Source organism: Trachemys scripta, chromosome 8 (assembly GCF_013100865.1).
Source record: "Trachemys scripta elegans isolate TJP31775 chromosome 8, CAS_Tse_1.0, whole genome shotgun sequence".
Classification (NCBI taxonomy): Eukaryota; Metazoa; Chordata; order Testudines; family Emydidae; genus Trachemys; species Trachemys scripta.
This window is the reverse complement of record NC_048305.1, coordinates 90,542,327-90,565,532: the sequence shown is the minus strand read 5'-3', so window position 1 is coordinate 90,565,532 and position 23,206 is coordinate 90,542,327. Positions and strand designations below refer to the sequence as shown.

Sequence of the window (23,206 nt, the reverse complement as noted above, 5' to 3'; positions counted from 1 at the left end):
TTGGGGCTTTTGCTTATATTGGTGCCTATTACCCCCCACCCCGTCTCGATTTTTGACACTTGCTATCTGGTCAGCCTAATCAGGAGGTAGCCGTGTTAGTCTGTATCCACAAAAACAACAAGGAGTCTGGTGGCACCTTAAAGACTAACAGATTTATTTGGGCATAAGCTTTTGTGGTAAGACCACGAAAGCTTATGCCCAAATTAATCTGTTAGTCTTTAAGGTGCCACCGGACTCCTTGTTGTTTTCATTAACATAATATTTCGCTGAATATAAAACTATATTCTTACTGCTTTTCCTGAGAAGGTCAGAGAGAACAACATGCCTTTAACTTATGCTGCTTAATTTTGTGCAGTGCTTAGATACAACGATAGACAGTCATGCTGTCCGATTTCCAAAGGAACTGGTGTAAAGTATGAGATTGTTTGTATGTCACATCATTAAAAATATCATCAAGGTTAAACAGAATAAAGTGCTCTGAGACTTTGCTCTGTTAGTGAACCTTTGCTTAGAGCCAGATATTTCTTGTTCTCAATCCCTTGTAAAGTGTAAGCGTAGGCCATTGAAGTCTTCTCAATTGCCTTGCAATAACACTTGGAATCTGGTATTTCATAGTGAACATTCTTTGATGTGTAACTGTTTGAAAGGCTGCTTGAGGCTTGTTCTATTTTATCTAATCTTTCAAGAGAGAGAGTTCAAGACTGAACATGGAGGCTGAGGAAGAACTGGTAAAAATACTTTCGGAAAACTTGTTTTATCTCAGCGTTACGTGGGAAATGATGCCATAGCTTTTCATATAGAAGTTTCAGGCCTTCTTTCTTTATAATTTGCTTCAACTCTTTTTTGGAAATATTATTACATTGCTTCATTCCCCCTGCCCTGTCTTTTTGTGAAAAGCTCTGGATTGTATTTTTACAACAACTATAAATTCTTTGTTGTGCAACTGATGATCTGTTAGTTAGACATGGAGACTGGGAGCTAGGGGGACTTTGCCCCAATAAGTTAAATATTCTGTTAAGGGAGGGGAATAAGTCTTAAAAATTCCCCTTAGTTTTCACATAAGATGAAGATAAAAATATTTAAGGGCATGACAGTACAGTGTATGCTGGATGGCAAGATAAAGGTTTCAAAGAAAGGGTAGTGGGATATAAATATATTTATAGAAAATACTATTAAAGTTATTTTAGTTACAACAATAATGTAAGGGGGACTATAACAATAAAACATACTAAATACTAGAATTCAAGAATACTTTTAAAATAGAATTTTTATTAAGTGACGGTTGGTGACTATTTTAATGAGTACAGAGTCAGATAACACTACTCTGTGTACACGGATCATGAACTATGGAAAGTCAATAAACAAATTAAAATCAGCCAGTAGGTTTGTTTGTTTATATGACTGAAGTGGGCTTGTTTGTACAGTCCGGAGACACTGTGATGTTATGTTCAAGCCCACTTACTAAGAAAAGATACACAAAGAGGAGGCTGTAAAATAGCTTGCAGTAGGTGGACAAAATGTGCTTTCCCCTAGCACACTGCTTTTTCTTTTCAACAAGATTACTTTTAAAAATAAAAGCAAAAATAATTTAGCAAAACATTTTTCCACAGCTCACCTCTCAGATTTGCTTCTCTCTATTTATTGCTTCTCTTAACAGTTGTTACATTATGTTTATGCAGAGAAAAAGTACGAGAACAAGCAACATCAAACATTAAAGCTCATATTACTTTGATGTCCCAGGAATAATACAGGTTGCTTTTCTAACAGTGTTGAATCTTTTATTTAATTCTGGTGCTTTGATATTATTGTATCCATTACTTTTGATTGGTATTAAGGTAGTACTACTTACAATATGCTTAGTAGCTGCTTTGCATACACATAGACACAGTTCCTGGTCCAAAGAGTTCACAATCCAAGAAGACAAGCAATAAGTAGGGGAGATGAATAAATATATAATTTAAAAGGTTAACATATAACCCACTATCCCCAACCATACCTCTTACCCAAGAAATTAGCCAGCTAAGAATGGCGATATGCATTATGCGAGAAGTGGCTCTTGAGGAGGAATTTGAAGGAAAGGGTGGTCTAGTTCAGAGAGGGTTTTTTAATATGATATTGGTGACAGGAAGAAGGATTGAAGACAGGATGTGAAAAATGGACAACTGGGAAGTAAAGGCTGGTATCATTGGCAGGAGGTGACATGATAACAGACAAGAGTGCATAGATTGAGGTGGCAAAGTTGTGAAAAACGTAAGGTGAGGACAAGAAGCATAAATATGATGTGGTGAAAAAGGCGGGGTAGTGACTGGATTCAGAGAGAGAGGTGAGATGGAAAGAGTGATTAGCAAGGAAGGAACTTTAGCAGTAGTTTGTGAACAGATTCCAGATATTTTTCCATGGAAGTTGTGGAAAAGGTTTAATGTAATGGAAAAAATACATGTATAAGCATAAAGACCTCAAGTACAATTTCCATACAAGGCAGTGGCTTTAGTATTTGTCTCAATGAAAATTGCATTGTGTGATATCTGCCTACTGTTGATTTTTTTTTTATTATTTGCCTTCTATGGGGTTTCTTGCACCTTCCTCTGAGACATCTGGTGCTGAGCAGATGAATGAATACTGGACTAGATGAATGGTTGGACTAGATGACCCTTGGGCCTGATCCAGTATGGCAATTCATATGTATGTTCTGATGATATATGGGTTAATAGAATAAATACCTATTTATAAAGGATACTATACGTAAAGACTACATCTTATGGGTAGAAAATAAAACAGAGTTATGTTTGGGTTTTTTTGTTTTGTTTTGTTTGGTATCTTCATTTACATATCAGAGCAGGGGTTACTAATTGAAGGTGACTTCTAAATATAGCTATATGGCATGTCATTTTGATAAAGTACAATGTATCTTCCACAGTGTATCATCATTCATTTTAGAACCGGGAACTATATATTGTATAATCTATAGGTTTTCTCCCCCTTTTAAATTTCAGCAAAAGGTGTGGGCATTACAAATTAGAGCATTTATAAAACCTACTATAACCATTCAAGTTAAATTCATAGTTAAATTCAGTTCTGGGTACTGAATTTTCTCTTTGCTACCAGTGGGGTTTCACCAATTTGAAGCAGAGTTGTAAGTAAAAAGAAAAAGAAATGTATGGATTGTTTCCACAAATGTCTGCAATATTATAGCAAATGTTATTAGTTAAGAGGCCATAAAAGGAGAGATGAAAAAAGTCACTCAGTATCCAGACAGTTCATAGAAATGAGTGTTCTAGAAATTAATGGGAAAAAGTTATCTACATTTTTCAACCTAATGGCTCATTGGCTGAGTAACAGGCTAAACATTATTCTTATTTTTAAAACATTTTCTGTGGTCCAGAGATTAGTTCTAATTGGAAATCTGCTACAAGGGCGTTCTAAAGAACAGCAAACCTGTTCTAGGCCCCAGATTTTAGTCCATATCTCTTTTTACATTAGTAATTGGATATTTGTGTATGCTGCCTGGTTAAAATCATTAACCAAAATACTTAAACAGAACATTAGTTTAATTCTTTATAAATGTTACTATGGATTCAGACAGCATTGATTCTTTCCAGCAGATTCTCAATTTAGGTAAAACAGTCCCACTCTGCATTAGGAAAAAGATAAGTACTGTCAATACATTTGCTTCCTTATTCATGGTTAAAACAGGGAAATACTGCAAAAAAATAATCTATGAATATTTACTTTTTTTTTCTTTTTTTAAATGAATTTGCTTTGGCCAAACTCACATTGTGTGGGTTTTTTGTCCCTCTTCCTTCTACCCTCTTACTCCCTGCCCAGTCATCCAGTCCGGCATTAATGTCATGAATGTTTGAAGAAAGAGAATTTCAAAGATGAATACACAAGCATTTGTGGACACTTCCCTGTGCAAGCGTTTCTGTGCTCATCTGACTGAGGAACAGCATCAATAGCATGTGTCTTAACTGACCAGACACTCTTAAGCAAATGCTTACATTTTAAATATTAGTGTTGATCACTCTGAGTACCTTTCCCAGACCTGAAGAAGAGCTCTGTGTAGCTCAAAAGCTTCTCTCTTTCATCAACGGAAGTTGATCAAATAAAAGATATTACCTCACCTATCTTGTATCCCTAATGTCTTAGGACCATACTACACCTCAACAACTCTGAAAGTATCTATTATTGGCAGTCAACTGTTTGTGATCAATCCTTAAGGAAATAAATATAAAAACAGAAACCTCAAAACCCAAAAATATTACCTTGACTTCATTTATTTGAATTTAAGTGTGGTTTCCTCACAGACATTAAGTGAATTCTAACCTCAGCTAGATAAACTAAAAAACCACAAGTCAGTGGCTCATAGATATTGGCGTTGGATAGATGAAGTCAGCAAAAAAAACCCAAAGCCTTCTGCTTTTGCAGTTTTGACATGAAACGTTTCGATTTGTCAATTTGAAGCAACTTTTAATCGTTTTAATGAAATCAAACATTAATTTGAAATTAAAAAAAACCCAATAGCTCAAAATGAAAAGCTTAATTTGAGTTAAAACTAAATGTTTCATTTGACCCCCAACAATTTTTGTTTCTATTTCTCCCCCCGAATTGCCAGCAAGCTGAAAGATCAGTTATTTGCACAGCTCTAGCAAGGGCCTCTAGCCGCTCCCCCAATACCAATCAATAACAGCAGTCTGTTAGCTCAGTGGCTGAGGTCTGGTGAAGATGGAGTTTGGGGTGGGAGGTTATATGCCAGTCACAGGGAGCTGGATTTTGCTGTATTTAAAGGAGACATTTAACATCTCCCGTTTAAAACAAAAGCTCCCTCGTTCCCCCTTTAACAGAGTGGGAAAGGCCCTGACACCTGCCCAGGGAGCGCTCTGAAGTGGGGTGGCCCAGGGTTAAATGAGGTGCTTGTCTTCAGTCACCTCAGCGTGCCAGCCGGGCCGTGCCCAGCCGGGCGGGCAGTCTGCAGGGCTGGGTGTGACTCTGGCGGGTCCAGGGGCCGGGCTGGGTGTGGTCCGAGCGGGGCAGCCCTGGGTCTGAGCCTGAAGCCGGGAGCGCACAGAGGCGGCAGCCAGCCCAGACACCACCGGCAAGGGGCAGCGTGCGCGCTGGCCCCCCGAAGCAGGCCCGGGCTCGGGGGGTTCGCGCTCCGGGCGCCAGAGCCGCAGAGAGCCGAGCGCCACGTGATGCTCACTCCAGCGCTTGGCCAGCGGCCGCTTCCTCCCGCCTCGGCAGTGGGAGCTGCGGCAGCCGCTGCTCCCCGTGCCCAGGTGGGGAGAACAGCCGCCGCCTGGCCCCGCGGGCCGCCTCCCTGCTCCTCCTCCCGGCGGCTGGACCCACGCCCCGCTGCACAGCGTGGACTGAAGGGGCTTTGCCAGCTCGCTCCGCCCGGCAGCAGGCGGCTGGCTGGACGAGGCGTCCCAGGGGAGATGGTCCCCGCGGGGTGACACGCGTGGAGAGTCCGGGCGGAGGAAGGGGCCGCAACACCGGGCTGAGGCGCCCGACCCAAAGAAGTCTTGACTTCGCAGCGAGCCCGGCTGAGTGCCCGGGGAAAGGTACGTGCGGGCCCCCGCTTGCTGGGCGCCCTGGCGGGAACGTGGGGCTGGGGAGGGCGGGAGAGCGAGCCCCACACGGCAGCGGTTCTCCGTGTCATGGGGAGTCCGTGCATTTAACGGGGTGTCTGCATGATGCTTCCCACCCTGGGACACTGCCCCTTCGCCCGACGAGAGCGAGGTGGGGGGAAGCCACCGCAGTCGCATTCATTAAAAGAAGCTTGCTGCTGCTTCTTCAAATGAGGATCCGCCTGGTCAATGAAACCAGGATTTAGGACCTACTTAACTTCTCGGTATTCCAACAAAACAACCCCCCTGCAAGTCCCACTTTCTGAGCTGGGCAACTTTTGTCCAGCTGTAGGACCGTTGTCAGGCAGGAAGTCCAGGTGATTGAATGCTTCATGACAGATGGGACTCGTGAGAAGTGCAACTAAGGATCTGCCTTCTAGCAAACTCTCTACCTCTCTCAGAAAAGTCTGCACCACTATCTGTGTGGGAAAAGGTAGTCAGGGAGTTTGACACAGTCCTTTCAGCCATGTGGTAGCGGGCCCAGCCTGAGACTGAAGTCAGGATTGGGCTTGCTTAAAAATTCTAAGAACTATGATTACAAAAGAGTTGATGGAAAGTAATATTGTACTTCTTAACCTGAAAATACCCTGGAAATATAGCCAAGTTCAAACGGTAGATACAGTATAATTTATGGGCACCACAGGTAAGGTTGGCTCTTGTTTATAGACAGACTAGCTTCTATGTCTGTTTTTGGCACTACTGGAATATGTGACTATCACAGGAGTTGGAGCTAGGGATGCTGCAACACCCACTGGCTTGAAGAGATTTCCGTTATATACAGTGTTTACAGTTTGGTTTAATTGCTCTCAGCATCCCCACTATAAAAACTGTTCCAGCACCCTGGTGTATAGTCTTAAAAACTATAATGATATATTATATCAGTAGTATGTGATGGTTCTCCTCCAAACTGCCTTCAGCCCCAGTTCTCTTAGCAGCCAATTAATGAAATGATGGAGGAGGAAAACTGAACTGTATTTTTATTTGTTTCACCAAATGTGAATTCAGCTTGCCTCGTTTTATCTTCATAGCAATGAAAAGTGCAGCTTGGTTTTTGTGGAACAAAGACATTCTGCATTGCACCTTCTTGACCAGCTTGCCGTAGACTTTCTTTCATACTTTCTTAAACGTTGGAGTGTGTAAAATGTTAACAAAACAGTCAGAGTCCACTTTGCTATTGAGTTTAATTCCACAAGGAGCCAGATGTTTGCCAACATGTGTTGAGTTCTCCTGGAATTAGTCCCAGCAACAGACGTTAACCAAAGAGATACATTTGAAGTCTGAAGTTGTCTCTCTCTTTCTCTTATGTGGCTTAAAAATACAAATCTATGTATAGAGCCCATGATCTGATTTATTTTATTTTCTATTTATAATCTATTAGGCTATGTTTTTGATTTTTTTTTTTTCTGAGTAACAATCTAAGGCCTTGGCTACACTTACCCGGTAGTTCGACGGCTGGAAATCGAAGTTCTGGGTTCGACTTATCGCGTCTAGTCTGGACGTGATAAGTCGAACCCGGAAGTGCTCGCCGTCGACTGCGGTACTCCAGCTCGCCGAGAGGAGTACCGCGGAGTCGACGGGGGAGCCTGCCTGCCGCGTGTGGACCAAGGTAAGTTCGAACTAATTCGAACTAAGGTACTTCGAACTTCAGCTACGTTATTCACGTAGCTGAAGTTGCGTACCTTAGTTCGAATTAGGGGGGTAGTGTAGACCAAGCCTAAGGCAAAAGTAATGTGTTGCTAATATTGTAAAAACGACAGCCTATAAAATGACAGTTTTGAAATAATTTCAAAAGGGTTATAAGTAGGACTTTGGAAATGAAAGTGAATAGATCTGCATATTTACTTTTTTGTTTGCAGTGTTGTAGCTGTGTTGGTCCCAAGATATGAGAGAGACAAGGTAGGTGAGGTAATTAAAATCTTTTATTGAACCAGCTTCTGTTGGTGGAAGATAAAGAAACAAGTTTTTCGAGCTTAACAGAGCTCTTCTTCAGGTCTTGAAAAAGTAACCAGAGTGTCACCAGCTAACTACAATGTGGGACAGATTGTTAAACATAAGGGAATAACACATGTTGTAGGAAACCACTTAATTTTAAGTGGGCAATTAACACTTCTGCAGTCATAGGAAAAAAGAGCATTAGTATGTTACAAATTGTTGTAATGAGCCATAGAACCAGTGCCTCTACTGAGACCTTGATTTTTAGTATCTATCAGAGTTATGAATTTAAGTTCCTATGTTGGTCTTTTGAAGGCGTGCTGATTTCCTTTGAGGATGAGGACTAATAGATCAGATATGGAGTGATTTGCGCTGTGAAAAGCATCCACTCACGGGTGATAGTGTGTCTTTTATCATGTTTCTGTGTGAGCTCATTCAAGAGCGTAGGGATTTGTCTGGTTTCACCTATATACTTGTTGTTGCAATATATGATGCACTGGATTAGGTGGTACACATGTTGTGCTAGGCATGTGTAGGACCCATGGATTTTGAAAGGTGTGAGTGTGTGTCGGGGGGTGGTATTGATCACTGTAGCATAAGAGATGTGTCCACAGGTTTTGCATCTGTTGTTCTGGCAAAGTCTGGTGCCTCTATGAGTTTGTGTGTCTTGGTCTGTGGGGAGCATGCTTCTGATGACGAGATTGGGGGGAGGTTGTTTGCAGGCCAGAAGAGGAAGTTTGGAAAAAATTTCAGGATAAGGCCCCCATCAAATATGGATTGCAATTGTTTGATGAGACCCCGTATGAGTTCCACTGTGGGGTGGTAGGTGACAAGTAGGGGACTGTGGTTGGTGGGGGGTTCTTTTTCTGTATTTCTCTCAGAGTATTCAGGTGGCCTGTTCCATGATGTTTTTTGTTTTTTTTTTTGGTTCCCTAGTGTATTATGGCTAACTCTTCTTGCATCATGTGGGGCTTGCACACTACCAAAAAAAAAAAAAAAAAGGGGTCGGTATCTGTACAGAAAGACCTTTCTTCTATGAAAATAGACTGTGATTATTTATAAAAATATAATATATTTTTTTTTTTTCTTCAGAAATAGCTTGGTCAGAAGTTACGCTGCTGGGAGTCACTATAAGTGTGCCCTGGCTTTTTACATTTGTCAAAAATGTCTGAACTTGGCTGCCTAAAGTTATACATCTAAATTATTAATTTAGGCATATCCATAAAGGTGACTTGATTTTTTTCAGTAGTGAACATCCACATCTCCCAGAAAGTCAATGGGAATTATGCCTCCTCAGCATCTTAGAACAATCAGGCCACCTTGACTATGGTGCCTAAATTCATATTTAGACCTTTAATTGTAGGCACCCAAATTAGAAAATGTTGGTTCTTGATTATAGAGCTGCACTGCTCCTCACCTGCTTTTTAGAGGTAACTGACAGTTAGTCTGGGTTATAGGGAAGAGGAATGGAGGTAGTGCAGCTCTTTTAAGATGTACACATTCAGTGCTGTTTGCTCGTTAGTTAGCCATTGAAGAAATTTCTTAACAAAATTGTAACCTAAAAGTGACCCGTCAAATCAATTACAGGAATTGGCCAGAGAGAGCCCTTTATGTGATCCATTGACCTCTTTCTCCCTTAGTATTGATGGGAAAAGTATTGGGGAAAGTAGGAAAGGACCCATATGCAGTTTAGAGATATAAAATTAAAAATATCTGTAAGTATTCCAGTGAGAACTACAACTTACACCTGTGGATTTTTTTTTTTTTAAACCTGTTTCTGCATTAGATAGTATGTCAGTCTTCCATGAAGACAGTTAGCGTCTATGGCTAGCATGGTCCAGAAGGCCACAGACTCTTTTCCCCCCCGGTTCCTGTTAGGTTTAATGTCCAAGTCACCAGAAAACAAGTCTCAATGAACATGCAGTAGACAGTTCATTAATCTGTGAATCACTGACACTATAGGAGCCATTAGGGTCCATAATGACAAAACAGTACTTAACATGAAATTTAATCCACTCATTACTGACAAACAAGTTATAAATAGCGCTTATAATGAAAACACTGAGAAATCCTTAACTACCACGTGCAGCTATACAGGAAAGCTTCAAATGTCAAATAGTTACAGCAGCTCTGCATAGAGGGAATAAAGTGAACGCATTCAATAGTGCAGAATAAAGTGCCGAAGGAAACATTTTGTGCCTGCAAAGAACAATAGTTACAATTTTCTCTAGTAGTTCTTTAAAATAACCAATATTTGTGAAACCGCAGTCACTTCAGTGAATTTGCATCATGAGCCGATGTAAACTATAGATTATAGAGAATATTTATTTAAGGCAGAGTAGAAAGTGCAAAAATTCTTTTATCAAATTTTGGCCTGGATTTCAAGGAGTGGAATGTTAAAGGAGAGTTATGTTACAGCACTTTAGATGTTTAGGAAATGAGCCGGTGGCCTAATAAATAGGTGGCCTCAGAGAACCCACTACCATGTTTGGGACTAGTTGGAGCTCTTGTTGGCAGTCTTAGAAGAGAGGCTAAGTATTGAATGAACATGTAGGCTGGGTAGCCCTTTGGTTTCTTGAGGTTCAGAACTGAGGCACTTTGGTGAAGTGATGTTGGGATACTTGCTCTGATGCTGACTGTATAGTACCTAGTGTATGGAGAAATGAAGAACCTTGGTCTTTATGACTAAAAATTTTGGCATAATCCATAAGAAAAACTTTCACTAAAAATCAGTTTCACCACTATTTTCCAAAGTATTTCATTTACTCAGAACATCTACAAAAATGAATAAATCTAATAAAAATCCAGTGGTTTGATTTTCAGAGGTGCTGACTGACTTCAGCAAGACCTTGGGGTCCTCAACGGGAGCTGCACATACTGAGTACCTTTGAAAATCAAGCCTGCCTCCTCTATGCTTAAGCATTATTTCTAGGATGTTCTATGTTTTTTGGTTTTTTTTTAAAAGTCTATTTAATATTTAAAAGCAGCTGTGGTCGAGTTTTATTTTTGAAGGCAGGGACTGCTTGTGTGCTCACAGTATTATGTTCCCATTTCTCATTAACTAGCAGCTGTTAGATTTTTTTTGTAAGCAAATGCAAGAAAACTGAGAAACTTGAAACTTGATATTCAGGTAATTATGTTTCTGCAGGGATCTGCCCTTAGAGATTCTTGGGTCTTCTGAGCCCAGCTTGGTCAATCTTTAGCCAGTTTAAATAAATCACTAGCAAAATAAAGCCCGGATCCTGAAGAACCTGGTCTTAGAAAAGTTGATTATTCTGCCTGTTTCTCTACTCTGGCAAGCCACAGAACATTGCACTTTATAAAGCCCGAGTGCCAACTAATTTATTTGGACAGAGGCCAAGGCTGGAAAATTTCAGCTTGAAAAGTGTCTGAAAAGCAGGTGGCTAGACTAGAAATACTTAAAGCACCTTTGTGATAGTAGTCAGTAGTGTTCCTGCAGTATCTGGTGCTGCTTTGTCTCTTGGAGATCATGACTTGTAGCATTTGTTGTTGCCGTAGTTGTTTGATTTCCCCCTGCTCCTCTCCGCTAATTAATTGTGGTTAGAATTATGTAAGAGACAATAAAAGATCCAACTTCAGGTCTGTAGCATTAAAAATTACTCTTCATTTCCAAGTAAGGAAGTAACAAACCTGCTTATCTCAGAGTGCTTATATTTTGCTCCCTATTTTCTGTAACTGTTATTAGAAGATTTGCATTTTCCCCCTTAACTCTTTTTAGTCCTCTTCATTTAAAAAAAAAAGTAATTGTTCACACTAGGGGGGGAAAAAGGCACTAACCTCGGGGCCCACTCTAACACAACAGGAGCAGCAGCTGCTACCTTACCCTAAGTGTGCCCCTCTATGGAATCCCACAGGGCTCAGTCCTGTCATCCCTTTTTACCCAACCCCTATATCAGAGCTCTGAGGAGTTCAGTGAATCTGCAGATGACCCCTAGCTCTGTTTGCTTTACAAATGTGCACAGTGCTGTTTCCCAGTTTCTAAATGTTATTGGAACTAAGATAAAAAACAGCTGCCCAAACTAAATCCAAGTTAAATGGATGTGGTGGTAGTTGGAAAAGGCAAACATTTTAAGGAACTGACTGGAACTGTGACTTCATTTTCTGTCCAGGGCGTCTGTCCATTGGTGGTCATGTTAGTGCCTGATCTCAAAGTCCTGTTTGATTAATTACTGGTTACCCAGAATGGAAAGAGTGACCAGAAATTCCTTTGTCAATTCCTCTAACCAGCCAAGTATGACTTTTCTTCTTTGTTACGGATCTAGTTGTGGGGATCACCATCAATCTGCTTAGTGTTCTCCTTAGGTTTTACTGTGAAAGCAACATGGAAGCTGCACCTAGTTCATCAAGCTGTGGTCTATGTACTAAGAGGGACAAATGAGAGCAAATATCTCAATGATGCTCCATGATCTACTTTGAAGTAGCACCATGAGAATCGAATGCAACCCAGAGTAGTGGCACTGATCTTTAAGCCCTTTAATGGGATAGGGCCCAGATATCTGTGTGTCAGCCTCTTCTCTGTGGCAGCTATTATTGATGGGAACTCTGTGACTGACAGTCCTCATGAGGAAACTCTAGGGACTTGGGTCAGGACCTGTTCTCTTGGCCGTGGAATTTCCTACCAGGAGATCAAGATGTGCCAGCGTCAAGATGAAATACTTTTATAGCACAATTGTGATAATACCTATAAAATATGGATAGTAACAATAATTATGTACTTCAGTGCAATATAAGTCTGATTTCCTGATACTGTACAACAAACACAATATATTTTCTGTGCTTCAGGGGCTGTTTTCTCACGCTGAGAAACAGCTGGCCTACTAACCACAAATTCCTGGTGCATCTGTGAAAGAGGAACCCCCTTTCCCTTTTGTGATCCAGTTTACACAGAAATAGTAGTAGTTAGTGATTATATCATATAAAACATAACACCCCCCTATTTCTATCTGTTAGAAATAAAGAAAAGAATGGTTAATTTTCATTATAGGTCTATGGTAATTCTGGACAAGTTTGGAGAAAGAGCTGTAGCTAGTATATTACTTCCAGTATTCATGTTCACCTATTAGAGGATGGACTAGTGGAGGGAAAAGTACTGATAGATAAGTATTCTATGTTAATATGACCCTACATTAACTCTGCAGAGCTATAGGGCAAATCCCACATCAGTCCCCAGAGTAAGCCCAGCTCAGCTGCTTATGGTTTGACACATTAGAAGTACACTAGGTAAATCTTTATCCTAAGAGGCAGTAAAACACTAAATCTAAGAGATCTTGGGCTCTCTTCTTTGATCATTAGGATACAGCCCAAAATGTACCCTGATTTTTCTTTCATCCAGTTTTAAATTGTACATCTTCAGCTCTTGTCACAGATGTAGCTGCAAACCAAAATCCTATGTAGTCAAGGTACTTGGTATAGAAGAAATGGCCCTAGTAGGAAGAGTACGGGCACCACAGACTTAATGAAGGAAGATAATCCTGTTGAAGTGTTCTGAACCTACTGGACTGGAGTCTACTTCTTTTGGGAATTTGATATTTCAAGTGAATCAATTGAACTAAACTTTTCTCAAGGTCAGTAGACGATCAGATCTGGATGGCTGATAAAGCCAGTGACTCATTTGTATTTATAATTTAGGATATAGAACTGAACTCTTGTTGAAGATTGATTGTTGATTATACAGGATAAGTGTGAGTCTGTTGTCTCTTAAGTCTGTAGCAGGAAGCCAGGCAACAGTAGGGGCTGCAGAAAGTTTTACCTTTCCACAGTGAGGCCAAAGAAGACCGATGCTAGCGTTAGCAATAATACTGTTTTCTTTATTATAATAAAGTTCTTTGTTCCAGGGTGGATTTGATTTAAATCAAATTGATTTAAATCATGATTTAAATTACTAGTCAGGAAGACTCGATTTAATCATGGATTTCTACATAAAAGTGCATTCTTGTTGTTTGTTATAACCATAATACGTATTCTTCACAACTCAGAGATAGATGTAGGTTTCATTTTTAGAAGGTACACACTATACATTTTTAAAGTGATTTATTTTGAAAACTTTTCAGAGTAGTTTTAGGGCTATATCAGAAAATGAATGACTGTTTGGGTATTTTACTTACCAAAGGTAATTGAAGCAGATAGTTCACCTCCTAATGACTTCATAAATATCTCCAATTCAACAGGTTAATCATTAATATTTGGAGGATTTTCTTGCCATGCTGTATTAGGAGGAGAAAATCACCAGACACGCATTTAAATTTAGTTATTTAACTAAAACAACAACATTATGTATTCTGGGTTTTTTTTCTTCAACAGGAAACATACAATATTTTAACAAAACAAGCATATGAATTTTTGAATTTTGAATTTCGTTAAACATTCATGTTTTTTAAAACCTCCCCCTCCCTAACAGAGCGTGCTAACGCTGCCAAACAGCTGTTTGGCAGCAGCCAGGTAGGAAGCGCTGGGAGGTAGGCGGAGGAGCAGGGACGCGGCGCGCTCAGGTGAAGAGGAGGAAGTGGGGCGGGGGCTATGGGGAGCTTGGCTGCTGGTGGGTGTATTTTTCCCCTTGGGTGCACCAGCCCCGGAGTACCCACGGAGTTGGCGCCTATGCAATCAAGTTGTAAGAGTCTTAAACTGAAAACCCAAGACCTCTGTTGAACAATCCATATCTATGCAAATATAGTAGATACCTCAGTCATAATTATAAATGTGTTTTGTGATTGGGTTTTAGTAGAATTTGTGAGACTGCTTGGTAAAAATCCCAAACTACAGCTATCTTACATAGATACTAATCCGTTTTAATTGTAGTATTTAGCTAAGTTCCACTGTTCCAATTACTACTTTTTGGGTGAAAATGGATTGCAGAAATCATGGTGCTCAAATGTGGGCTGTATTTTGGAAATTATTATCTCACAGTCATTTTTAACTGTGTGGATTCACAATACCTTGAAGAGGAAGAACAGGAAATAAGCCCCAGGTGAGTCAGAAAATACATGAGGACTAAAGAGCGCTTCCTAATTGTAATGGTTAGAGATTGGCTGTTTGATATTTAATCAGTACTCTAAGCAGTGTTACTTTTTTGTTATGATGCTATCTGATTTGTCTTCCTTCCTGTAAAGGAGCAAACATTTATTTAAATAAAGCGCACAATTTTTTAAATTTAAGAATTACACAGATTCCTGATGTTTTCAGGCAATGTATTTTCAATATAAGTTCAGAAGTTTTAAAGAATACTCTTTTAGAAGATCCAAGTAGAATAATAGACACGTACCTCTGAAATGGAAATGATCTCTTCAGTCAGTTCTTAATTTGTTAAATTTTGGTTGTTTTTTAGATCCACTGTTCAGAACAAGATGTATTCGCATAAACTTTTGACTGTGTTTCTGCACTTGGGTAAGTTGCCTGAGACAATGATATTGAAACTGTTTAAAAAAAAAAAAAATCTGTAGCCATTGATTTGACAAAGTAAAAGCTTGATCCTGCAAAATGCTCAGTGCCCTCATTTCTCATGAAAATGTTGGATGCACCGTACCTTACAGACTAGACAATAACCTTCTGATGATAAAACCAATGCAAGTGATAGCTGATCAATATCTAGTACACAGCTATTTTGAAAAAAGATGTTTGATAGTAAACTTGCAACTGTAATACAGTTAGTTAATGTAGTTAATTAAGACAGGCTAGAGCAGTCAGTATAACTAGCATTCATACAGGTTAGAATTTTATGGGCAATCTGGACAATACCAACAACTGAGGGTAAAATCCTGACTCCACTGAAGTCATAACAAAACTCATATTCACTTCAGTGGAGCCAGGATTTTACACAAAGTGTTTATTTTATTAAGTATGTTTTTGCACTAAACCATTCCCCCTGCTTCATATACAAAATTGTTGTAATGAGTGCTCAATTCATGGTAAATATAATAGTTCAAATATGAGGACTTCAGTTTTCCTTTCTAAAATAGAAGAAATAAACAGAGTAGATTAAATCAGACGTGCATAAATTTTGTCAGACCCATTAATGTTGGTATTTTCTCTGTAATTTTTGTTTATTTGGCAAAAGTCCCTCTAAATTTCCAAAGATGTTGATGAAAGATAAACCAGATATTTTAATCTAAGTTTCAAAAGTTGTATCTTTCAAATCTTTGCAGCAATTGTAGGTTTTCTTAGGATTTCTTCATGTCTTTATTCATTCAATATCAAATGGGTCACTACATAGTTGAGACTTAATTAATATAACCTAAAAATTCTCTGCATTTACAGAAGTATCTTTTAACAGGGCAACTGGAGTGCTCAGGGGATTTGCATTGGGAGACAGAGCTGTTTGTCTTTAGCAGGGTGGATTTGATTTAAATCAAATTAATTTAAATCACTAGTCAGGAAGACTCAATTTCATCATGGTTTTCTACATAAAAGTTCATTCTTGTTGGTTGTTATAACCTTAATACATATTCTTCACAACTCAGAGATGTACCTTCTAAAAATGAAACCTACACACTATACATTTTTAAAGTGATTTATTTTGAAAACTTTTCAGATTAGTTTTACAGTTATATCAGAAAATGAATGATTGTTTGGTTATTTCACTTACCAAAGGTAATTGAAGCAGATAGTTCACCTCCCAATGGCTTCATAAATATCTCCTATTCAACAGGTTAATTATTAATATTTGGAGGATTTTCTTGCCATGCTGTATTAGGAGGAGAAAATCACCAGACAGATATTTAAATTGTTCTATTTAACTAAAGCAACAAAGTTATGTATTCTGGATTTTTTTTCTTCAACAGCAAACATATGATATTTTAACAAAACAAGCACATGTCCCTCGCATCTCACATTTATCTCCAGACTTCTTCTCCTTGTCCAGATCTATTCCGCCCCCAACAATTTCTATTCATTGAAGTTTTTGAAACTTTGCACTTTTAGAGAGAGGTAAGGGATTGACTCTGTGTATACAAATTTGTAAAGGGACAATAGAGTTGAGGTCTGTTATTTCTCATCTCTATATATTATTTATTTATTTAAAAACATTTTTGCTGTTAACAAGCATGTTACCTCTGGAGAGACAAATCCACAGTTTGAGAACGGCAAAACTAAGCATCTCTGATGGTATCTTCTAGACTGAGCACTGAACCCCACTGGGTAGATAGAAAGATTATCCTAAATAATCTATACAGAAGCCTGTGGAACCCCATAAAATTGGGTCCCTAATCCATGAACTATTGGAACTCATTTACAAAACTTTTCTTAAACATTACATGAATATATACTATAGAATTAGAATTTATAATCCCTATTCCTTGATGAGATAGTTTTAATTGAGAGATAATATATCTTTAGATAAGTGTTTTCCTCAAAAAAAGCATTTTATAAAAAAAAAACCTGATTTAAATAAAAAAAAATCCAATTATTTTTTTAAATCACTGATTTTTATCCACCCTGGTCTTTAGTCACTGTTAAGTAGGCTTGTGTGTACAACAGCTTTCACTGTTGCTGTTTGTGTTGTACCTGTTCTGTAAATAAATTCCTATATCAGTGTCAAGTGAATATTTTTAATGCAGCCTACTGATTTATAAAAAAATATTATGTGTTTTTATTAAGGGATATAAAATATATAATCTTATGCTAAATAATATTATTGCAATTTTATTGTAGCTTATTCATTTCATTTACATTTTAATGAAAAAAATATTATAGTAATGGCAGGCACACTGATCTTATGGGATTTGGTTAGTTTGTCATGTGAGAATCTGCAGTGTGATTTGTCCTTCAAAATTAAGATATGCATGTATAAAACAAACTGAAATCCTCTTTCAGTGCCAGCTGTAAAATGGGTAGCATATTAGCTATATGTCCTGCCCCATAGGAGTCATGTCCCTCATTTTGTTTTCGCATCACGGATTATGCACTAATATTCTGTTCAGTCAACTGAATCCTCTACATGGAGCCAGGAAACCTAATGAAGCTGATGTTTAACAAGGCACAGACTCTGCCTTGTTAAACAAGAGAAAATACCATTGAGGGTTCTGCTGATCAGAAAATGTGTATATCCAAAGAAATTGAACATCTCAGACACAGAAGTAATAACATGAGTTTACTTTTAATCATCTTAGAAACCTATTTTTCATTGGTTTACTATGCTAAAATATTTACATAAATTGAAATCAGATTGTGCCTGTGAAAGCAAAAGACACAAATTCTCTCTCTTGTTTTTGTTATTGTGGGTCTATTTGCAAGACATTCAGTAAGAACGAATTTGTATGTAATAAACTGTTTAAAATATTCATACATTTTCTAGGCAATACACTAAAAACAAGGACACATACAAATCAGTTACGTGCATTTCAATAACTAAAGCTATTTTAATTCAAAGAGGCCTATTTATCATTATCAGAAGTATTATTAGCCCACTTCAAGCTCTGATCTATGAACAGTAGCCATGTAGTGTAACAAGTGTACTCCTACATTGTATAGGGTTTTATTTTCAAGGCTTCTAAGTTTTGATAGAAAATATCACCTTTTACTAGATCTCATTTTGTAGAAAATGCTTCTTTTGGGCCTATTTACCTAACTGGCCATGTATTATTGTAAAACACATTAATTAGTAGGGTTGCCAACTTTCTAATCGAATAAAACTGAACAGCCCTGCCCAGAGGCCCCTTCCCTGAGGCCCTGCACCCTGCTCACTCCATCTCCCCCCGTCGCTCGCTTTTCCCCACCCTCACTCTCTTTCACCAGGCTGGAGCAGAGAGTTGGGGTGTGGGAGGGGGTGAGGGCTCTGGCTGGAGGTGCAGGCTCTGGGGTTGGGCCAGAAATGAGGGGTTCAGGGTGTGGGGGGGCCTCTGGGCTGGGGCAGGGGGCTGGGGAGTGGGAAGGGTGAGGGTTCCGGCTGGGGGTCAGGCTGGGGATGAGGGGTGTGAAATGCAGGAGAAGTTCTGGACTGAGGCAGGAGGTTGGGGTGTGGGAAGGGGTGAGGGCTCTGGCTGGGGGTGTGGCTGGGGATGAGAGGTGAGAGATGCAGGAGGAGCTCCAGGCTGGGGCAGGGGGTTGGGGTGAAGGAGGGGATCCGGGGTGCAGGCTCAGGGAGGGAGTTTGGGTGCAGGAGGGGGATCAGGGCTGGGGCCAAGGGGTTCGGTGTGCGGGAGGGGGTGTGAGGTGTGGGCTCTGGGAGGGAGGTTGAGTGCGGGAGGGGGCTGAAGCTGGGGCAGCGGGTTGATGTGTGGTTTCTGGGAGGGAGTTAGGGTGTGGGAGGAGGCTCAGGGCTGGGGCAAAGAGGTTTGTAGTGTGGCGGGGGGGGGTTCCGACCTGGGGCAGGGGGTTGGGGTGCGGGAGGGGATTTGGGGTTCTGGCTCCAGCCAGACAGTGCTTGCTTCAGGTGGATTCTGTAAGCAGTGGCATGTCCGGTTCCTAGGTGGAGGGGCCGGGGGCTCTGTGCGCTGCCCCTGCAGCTCCCATTGGCTGCAGTTCCCAGCCAATGGGAGCTGCAGAGCCGGTGCTTGGGGCGGAGGCAGCACACGGAGTCCCCATGGCTACCGATGCGCCTAGGAGCTGGACATGCCACTGCTTCCAGGAGCTGTGCACAGCCAGGGCAAGCAGGGAGCCTGCCTTAGACCTGCTGTGCCGCCGACCAGCCTTTTAGTGGCCTGGTTAGTGGCGCTGACCAGAGCCACCAGGGTCCCTTTTCGACCGGGTATTCTGGTTGAAAACCAGAGGCCTGGCAACCCTATTAATTAGGGTTTTAACAATTGTAAATAGTATCTTTCTGGTGTAACAACACAAACAAAAGTATTGTGAAAGCATTTAAAAACTACTACAATGTACTCTGTAACAATGAACAAAACCTATCAGATGCCTCTGATTGAGTGGGGAGGGAAGAAAAGACATCCGATATGTTAAATGACTTGGCCCCATTGAACTCCATGGCAAAACTCGCAATGACTTCAGTGGGACCAGGAATTCACATATTATGAATAGAGCTTTTTATATTGTTGCTGTGAACAATAGGATTGTTTTTGCGTGTCTTTAGAAAAAGTTACAAATAACATTTTTAATGCAGTTTCTGTGTTCACATGATATCCATTAGCGAGGAGGACAAAATATATCTTTATATTATATTATTTAACATATCAAGCTTGTGAACATCCCAAAGTTGGGTGTATCCAGGTTGTAAAAAATATAGGAAATAGTTGCAAAATGTGGACCTGGGTTTGGATTTTAAGACCCAAGAGTTTTTGTGTGCCCACATCTAGGGCCAAATTCTCTGCTAAATTAGTGCAGCTCCTTTGACTTCAATCTGTGTTTAATATGTTTGATTTTAATTAATTTACACCAATTTCGGCCAGGAGAGCACTTTTCCCCCTAGAGTTCTTGTATTGACCTATCTTGGGTTTTTTAAAAAAATGCAGTTATTTTGGAAAAAAAGAACAAGGTGACTTCAGTCAAGTCTGAGACACATGGGTGAGTTCTGGAAGCCTCACTGAATAAAATAGTCTATACGAATTCAGAAGTGATTGGCACTTGGAGATTCTTGTCCAGTATTTCTAATCACACTTGTTTCTTTAGAACAGCATCTGCTCTGTTTTCATTGTTCCAAGTAGTGTAACTCATTTCCTTCTTTCTTTCTTTGTATTTCCAGATTTTATTCGAATGGCAGTTGCTCACTGTATGGTGCATCAGATTCCAGCGTCGAGCTTTATGCTGCCTTGCATGTCACCGAATGAGACTTCTGTCATTCCTTTGACTGCTGGTGTTGTAGCGAGCGGTCCTGGGTTGCACGGAGAGCATGGAACTGCTGAAACCAACTCTCTGGTGCTGGTGGCTGAAGAAAGTTTCCTCTGTTGCCTTTGGGGTGAAACACATGCAAATTGTTCTTTGTATACAGCAGGCATGGAAACAAAAAAATTTACGTCCTCAGAAATAAGTAGCTTAGCTCCTCAGCAAACAGGTAGGTTTGTACTGTAGTTATTTAAAGTGACTTAGTAACGGACATCACGTTTTATTTGTTTTTCAAATATTTTCCTAATACTATTATTTGTTTCCATTTGTGCCTGGATTGTGCGGGGTACTGTACAAACATAAATGAAGGCAAAATTCCTGTCCTGGAGAGGTTGCCATGTAGAAAGGCAGACAAAAGGTAAGGGAAAGGGGAACAACATGCAAATAAGGAGGTAGAAGTGGTGAATGGCTACATCTTAATAATATAAATCCATTTTGTTAGCCATATAGGTAACTATCCTCAGTTGCCCCCTCCCCCTTACCTTTACCACTTATTGGTCAGCTAACTCCTTGTGAGCATCATGGTAGAATTAGGTCGTCAGAGGAATGTTGAAAAAATATAAATTGTAGATAAGGATGTAGACGTTTTTAATGGATTTTTAGCTTGAGAGAGCAACGCTTGTCCCCACCTGCATCATTCACAGTGACTTTATCTTGCATCCTGTCATTTGAAATGTGGTTGGTTATTCCTCCCGCCCCCGGCGCACAATGTACCTGGTGGGGAAAAAAGTCAGTATCTTTGTGTGAAATCTTGATCCTACTGAAGGCCATGCCAAAAGTCCCATTGTCTTAAGTATGGTCAGGATTTTACCCTGTATTTCTACCACTGCCTCATATGTCAGGTAGTCTTTTCAAGAAGTAATCCGAATAATTGTATTGCTTTCTAATGCTGCATAGAGGTTGTAGTCATGAACTGTAGCAAAAAGATTAAAGAATATCAGAAACTTAACACAGCCCATTTGCCCCCTCCCCCTCCACTAAAAATTGTCACTAGTTTCAAGTAAGAAATTTTATTATTTAAACAAATCTGTGTGATTATAATTTACATGAATTTTATGTTCAGCTCTGTACATTCTCTATAGTAAGAGACTACCAGATCACAAAATACGTTTAAAAATCTGGGTTTTAAATTTGCATTAGGCATTGGATTTAGGAGCCTAAATTTTTTTCCATACTAGGGATAGCTCAGTGGTTTGAGCATTGGCCTGCTAAACGCAGGGTTGTGAGTTCAATCCTTGAGGGGGCCATTTAGGGAACTGGGGTAAAATCTGTCTGGGGATTGGTCCTGCTTTGAGCAGGGGGTTGGACTAAATGACCTCCTGAGGTCCCTTCCAACCCTGATATTCTATGATTCTAAGACTTACTGGTAAATTTTATTTTATTTCTTTAAATGTCTTTGGTTTCAATGTGGTTCAGAAAATGTTTACCTTTTTAAATTTAGATTTAAGCTGGAACATTCAATGTTGGACTAAAGGAGACCTAGAACAGTTCGTTTGTATCCTGAAATTGTCTAACAAGAAGTCGTACTTGAATGGAGAATTTAAGATTAATCTTTTATATGTTCTGTAAGTAAAATATATCGGAAGCTTCCCATTTATAAGGATATCCTAAAACACCAGTAAAGGTCCTATGGGTTTGTTGTCTTACAATAGTATTTGTGATCTGTAACACAGTTATAGCATTAGTCAGTACAAGTGGATAATATACTACATGTCCATTTGTTCTTAATTCCATACAGTCCTATCAAAATGTGGTCTAAAAATATCAGTCAGGTATATGTTCAGGGCTTGAATGGTTAACACAGGGTATTTCCTGTCCTTTCTGTCCTTTTCTCATATTTATTAAACTGCTTATTTTATTTTAACTAAGTCAAAGGCGTCCTCAATCAATATGCGACCCATAATTTTTTAAGGTTGAATGCTTGATTTTTAGCTCTGCCTGCTTGTGTTTTTGCCTTTTATCATATTCTTTCCTTAAGACATTTATTCTTCTTTGTCATTTTTAATACCATACCTAATATAAAAACTAGAATTTTTGATGCATCTTACAGAGTTAACCACTCTGTAGCCCTCTTACAGACACAAAAGAAGTCACCACTGTTCCAAACATGCTTTTGGAGGGTAAAATATGTTCATCACCTAGAGCTTTGGTGTCTCTTTTAATATATTGAAACTAAATGAATAAATCAGTGATTTAAATGTGAACGTTAGGCTACACTTCAAGAGCACGCTGATCTCTATAGGCTACTGCTGGATTGAATGGCATACATCTCTTATGCACTTTTGAGTTTCTGCGTTCCCTTTTCATTTAATATTTTCAGACAGTTGGTACTCATGTAAGGAACCATGTTCTCATCTGGAAGTCCACCTGCTTCTGCTCTCCATATTACCTTGAGGTAGGGGAGTCTCCACTAACAATGGAGAGGAAGGATGGTCTTGTGGCTAATAGACTTGGACTCAGAAGTTCTGGGTTCAGTTCCTTTCTCTACCACAGACTTCCTATGTGATGTTGGGCAAATCCTTTAAGCTCTCTGTGCCTCAGTTCCCCATCTGTAAAATGGGGATAATAGCACTTCCCTCCCACCCCTTGTTGTATCTGTTTAGATTGTAAGCTCTTTGGTGTAGAGACTGTCTCTTATTACATCCTAGTGGGATCTGACTCTTAATTGGGTCTCATATGGATACTATATTATAAATAGATCAAATAGACCCACAAAAGCTTATGCTCCAAAACGTCTGTTAGTCTATAAGGTGCCACAGGACTCTTTGTCGCTTTTTACAGATCCAGACTAACACAGCTACCTCTCTGATACTTGACTCTATGCTTTCTGTGTCTCAAGTACCATTACATCTAAAAATAGTTCCCAC

At 39.7% G+C, this 23,206-nt stretch overlaps 1 protein-coding gene across 3 annotated transcripts in view; it reads left to right on the top strand.

Annotated features, from left to right (window-relative positions):
- Positions 1–5,268: 5,268 nt before the first annotated feature.
- Positions 5,269–23,206, top strand: part of LEPR (leptin receptor) — a 59,339-nt gene continuing 41,401 nt past the window's right edge. For 2 of the 3 annotated variants that reach the window (XM_034779827.1, XM_034779829.1), the window contains exons 1-5: positions 5,269–5,558; positions 7,481–7,520; positions 14,899–14,957; positions 20,200–20,508; positions 21,781–21,904. In XM_034779827.1, coding sequence (XP_034635718.1) covers positions 7,507–7,520; positions 14,899–14,957; positions 20,200–20,508; positions 21,781–21,904 — 506 coding nt within the window. In that variant the 5' untranslated portion in view covers positions 5,269–5,558; positions 7,481–7,506. The remainder of the gene's footprint in view (positions 5,559–7,480; positions 7,521–14,898; positions 14,958–20,199; positions 20,509–21,780; positions 21,905–23,206) is intronic. The other variant, XM_034779828.1, reaches the window with a different exon arrangement.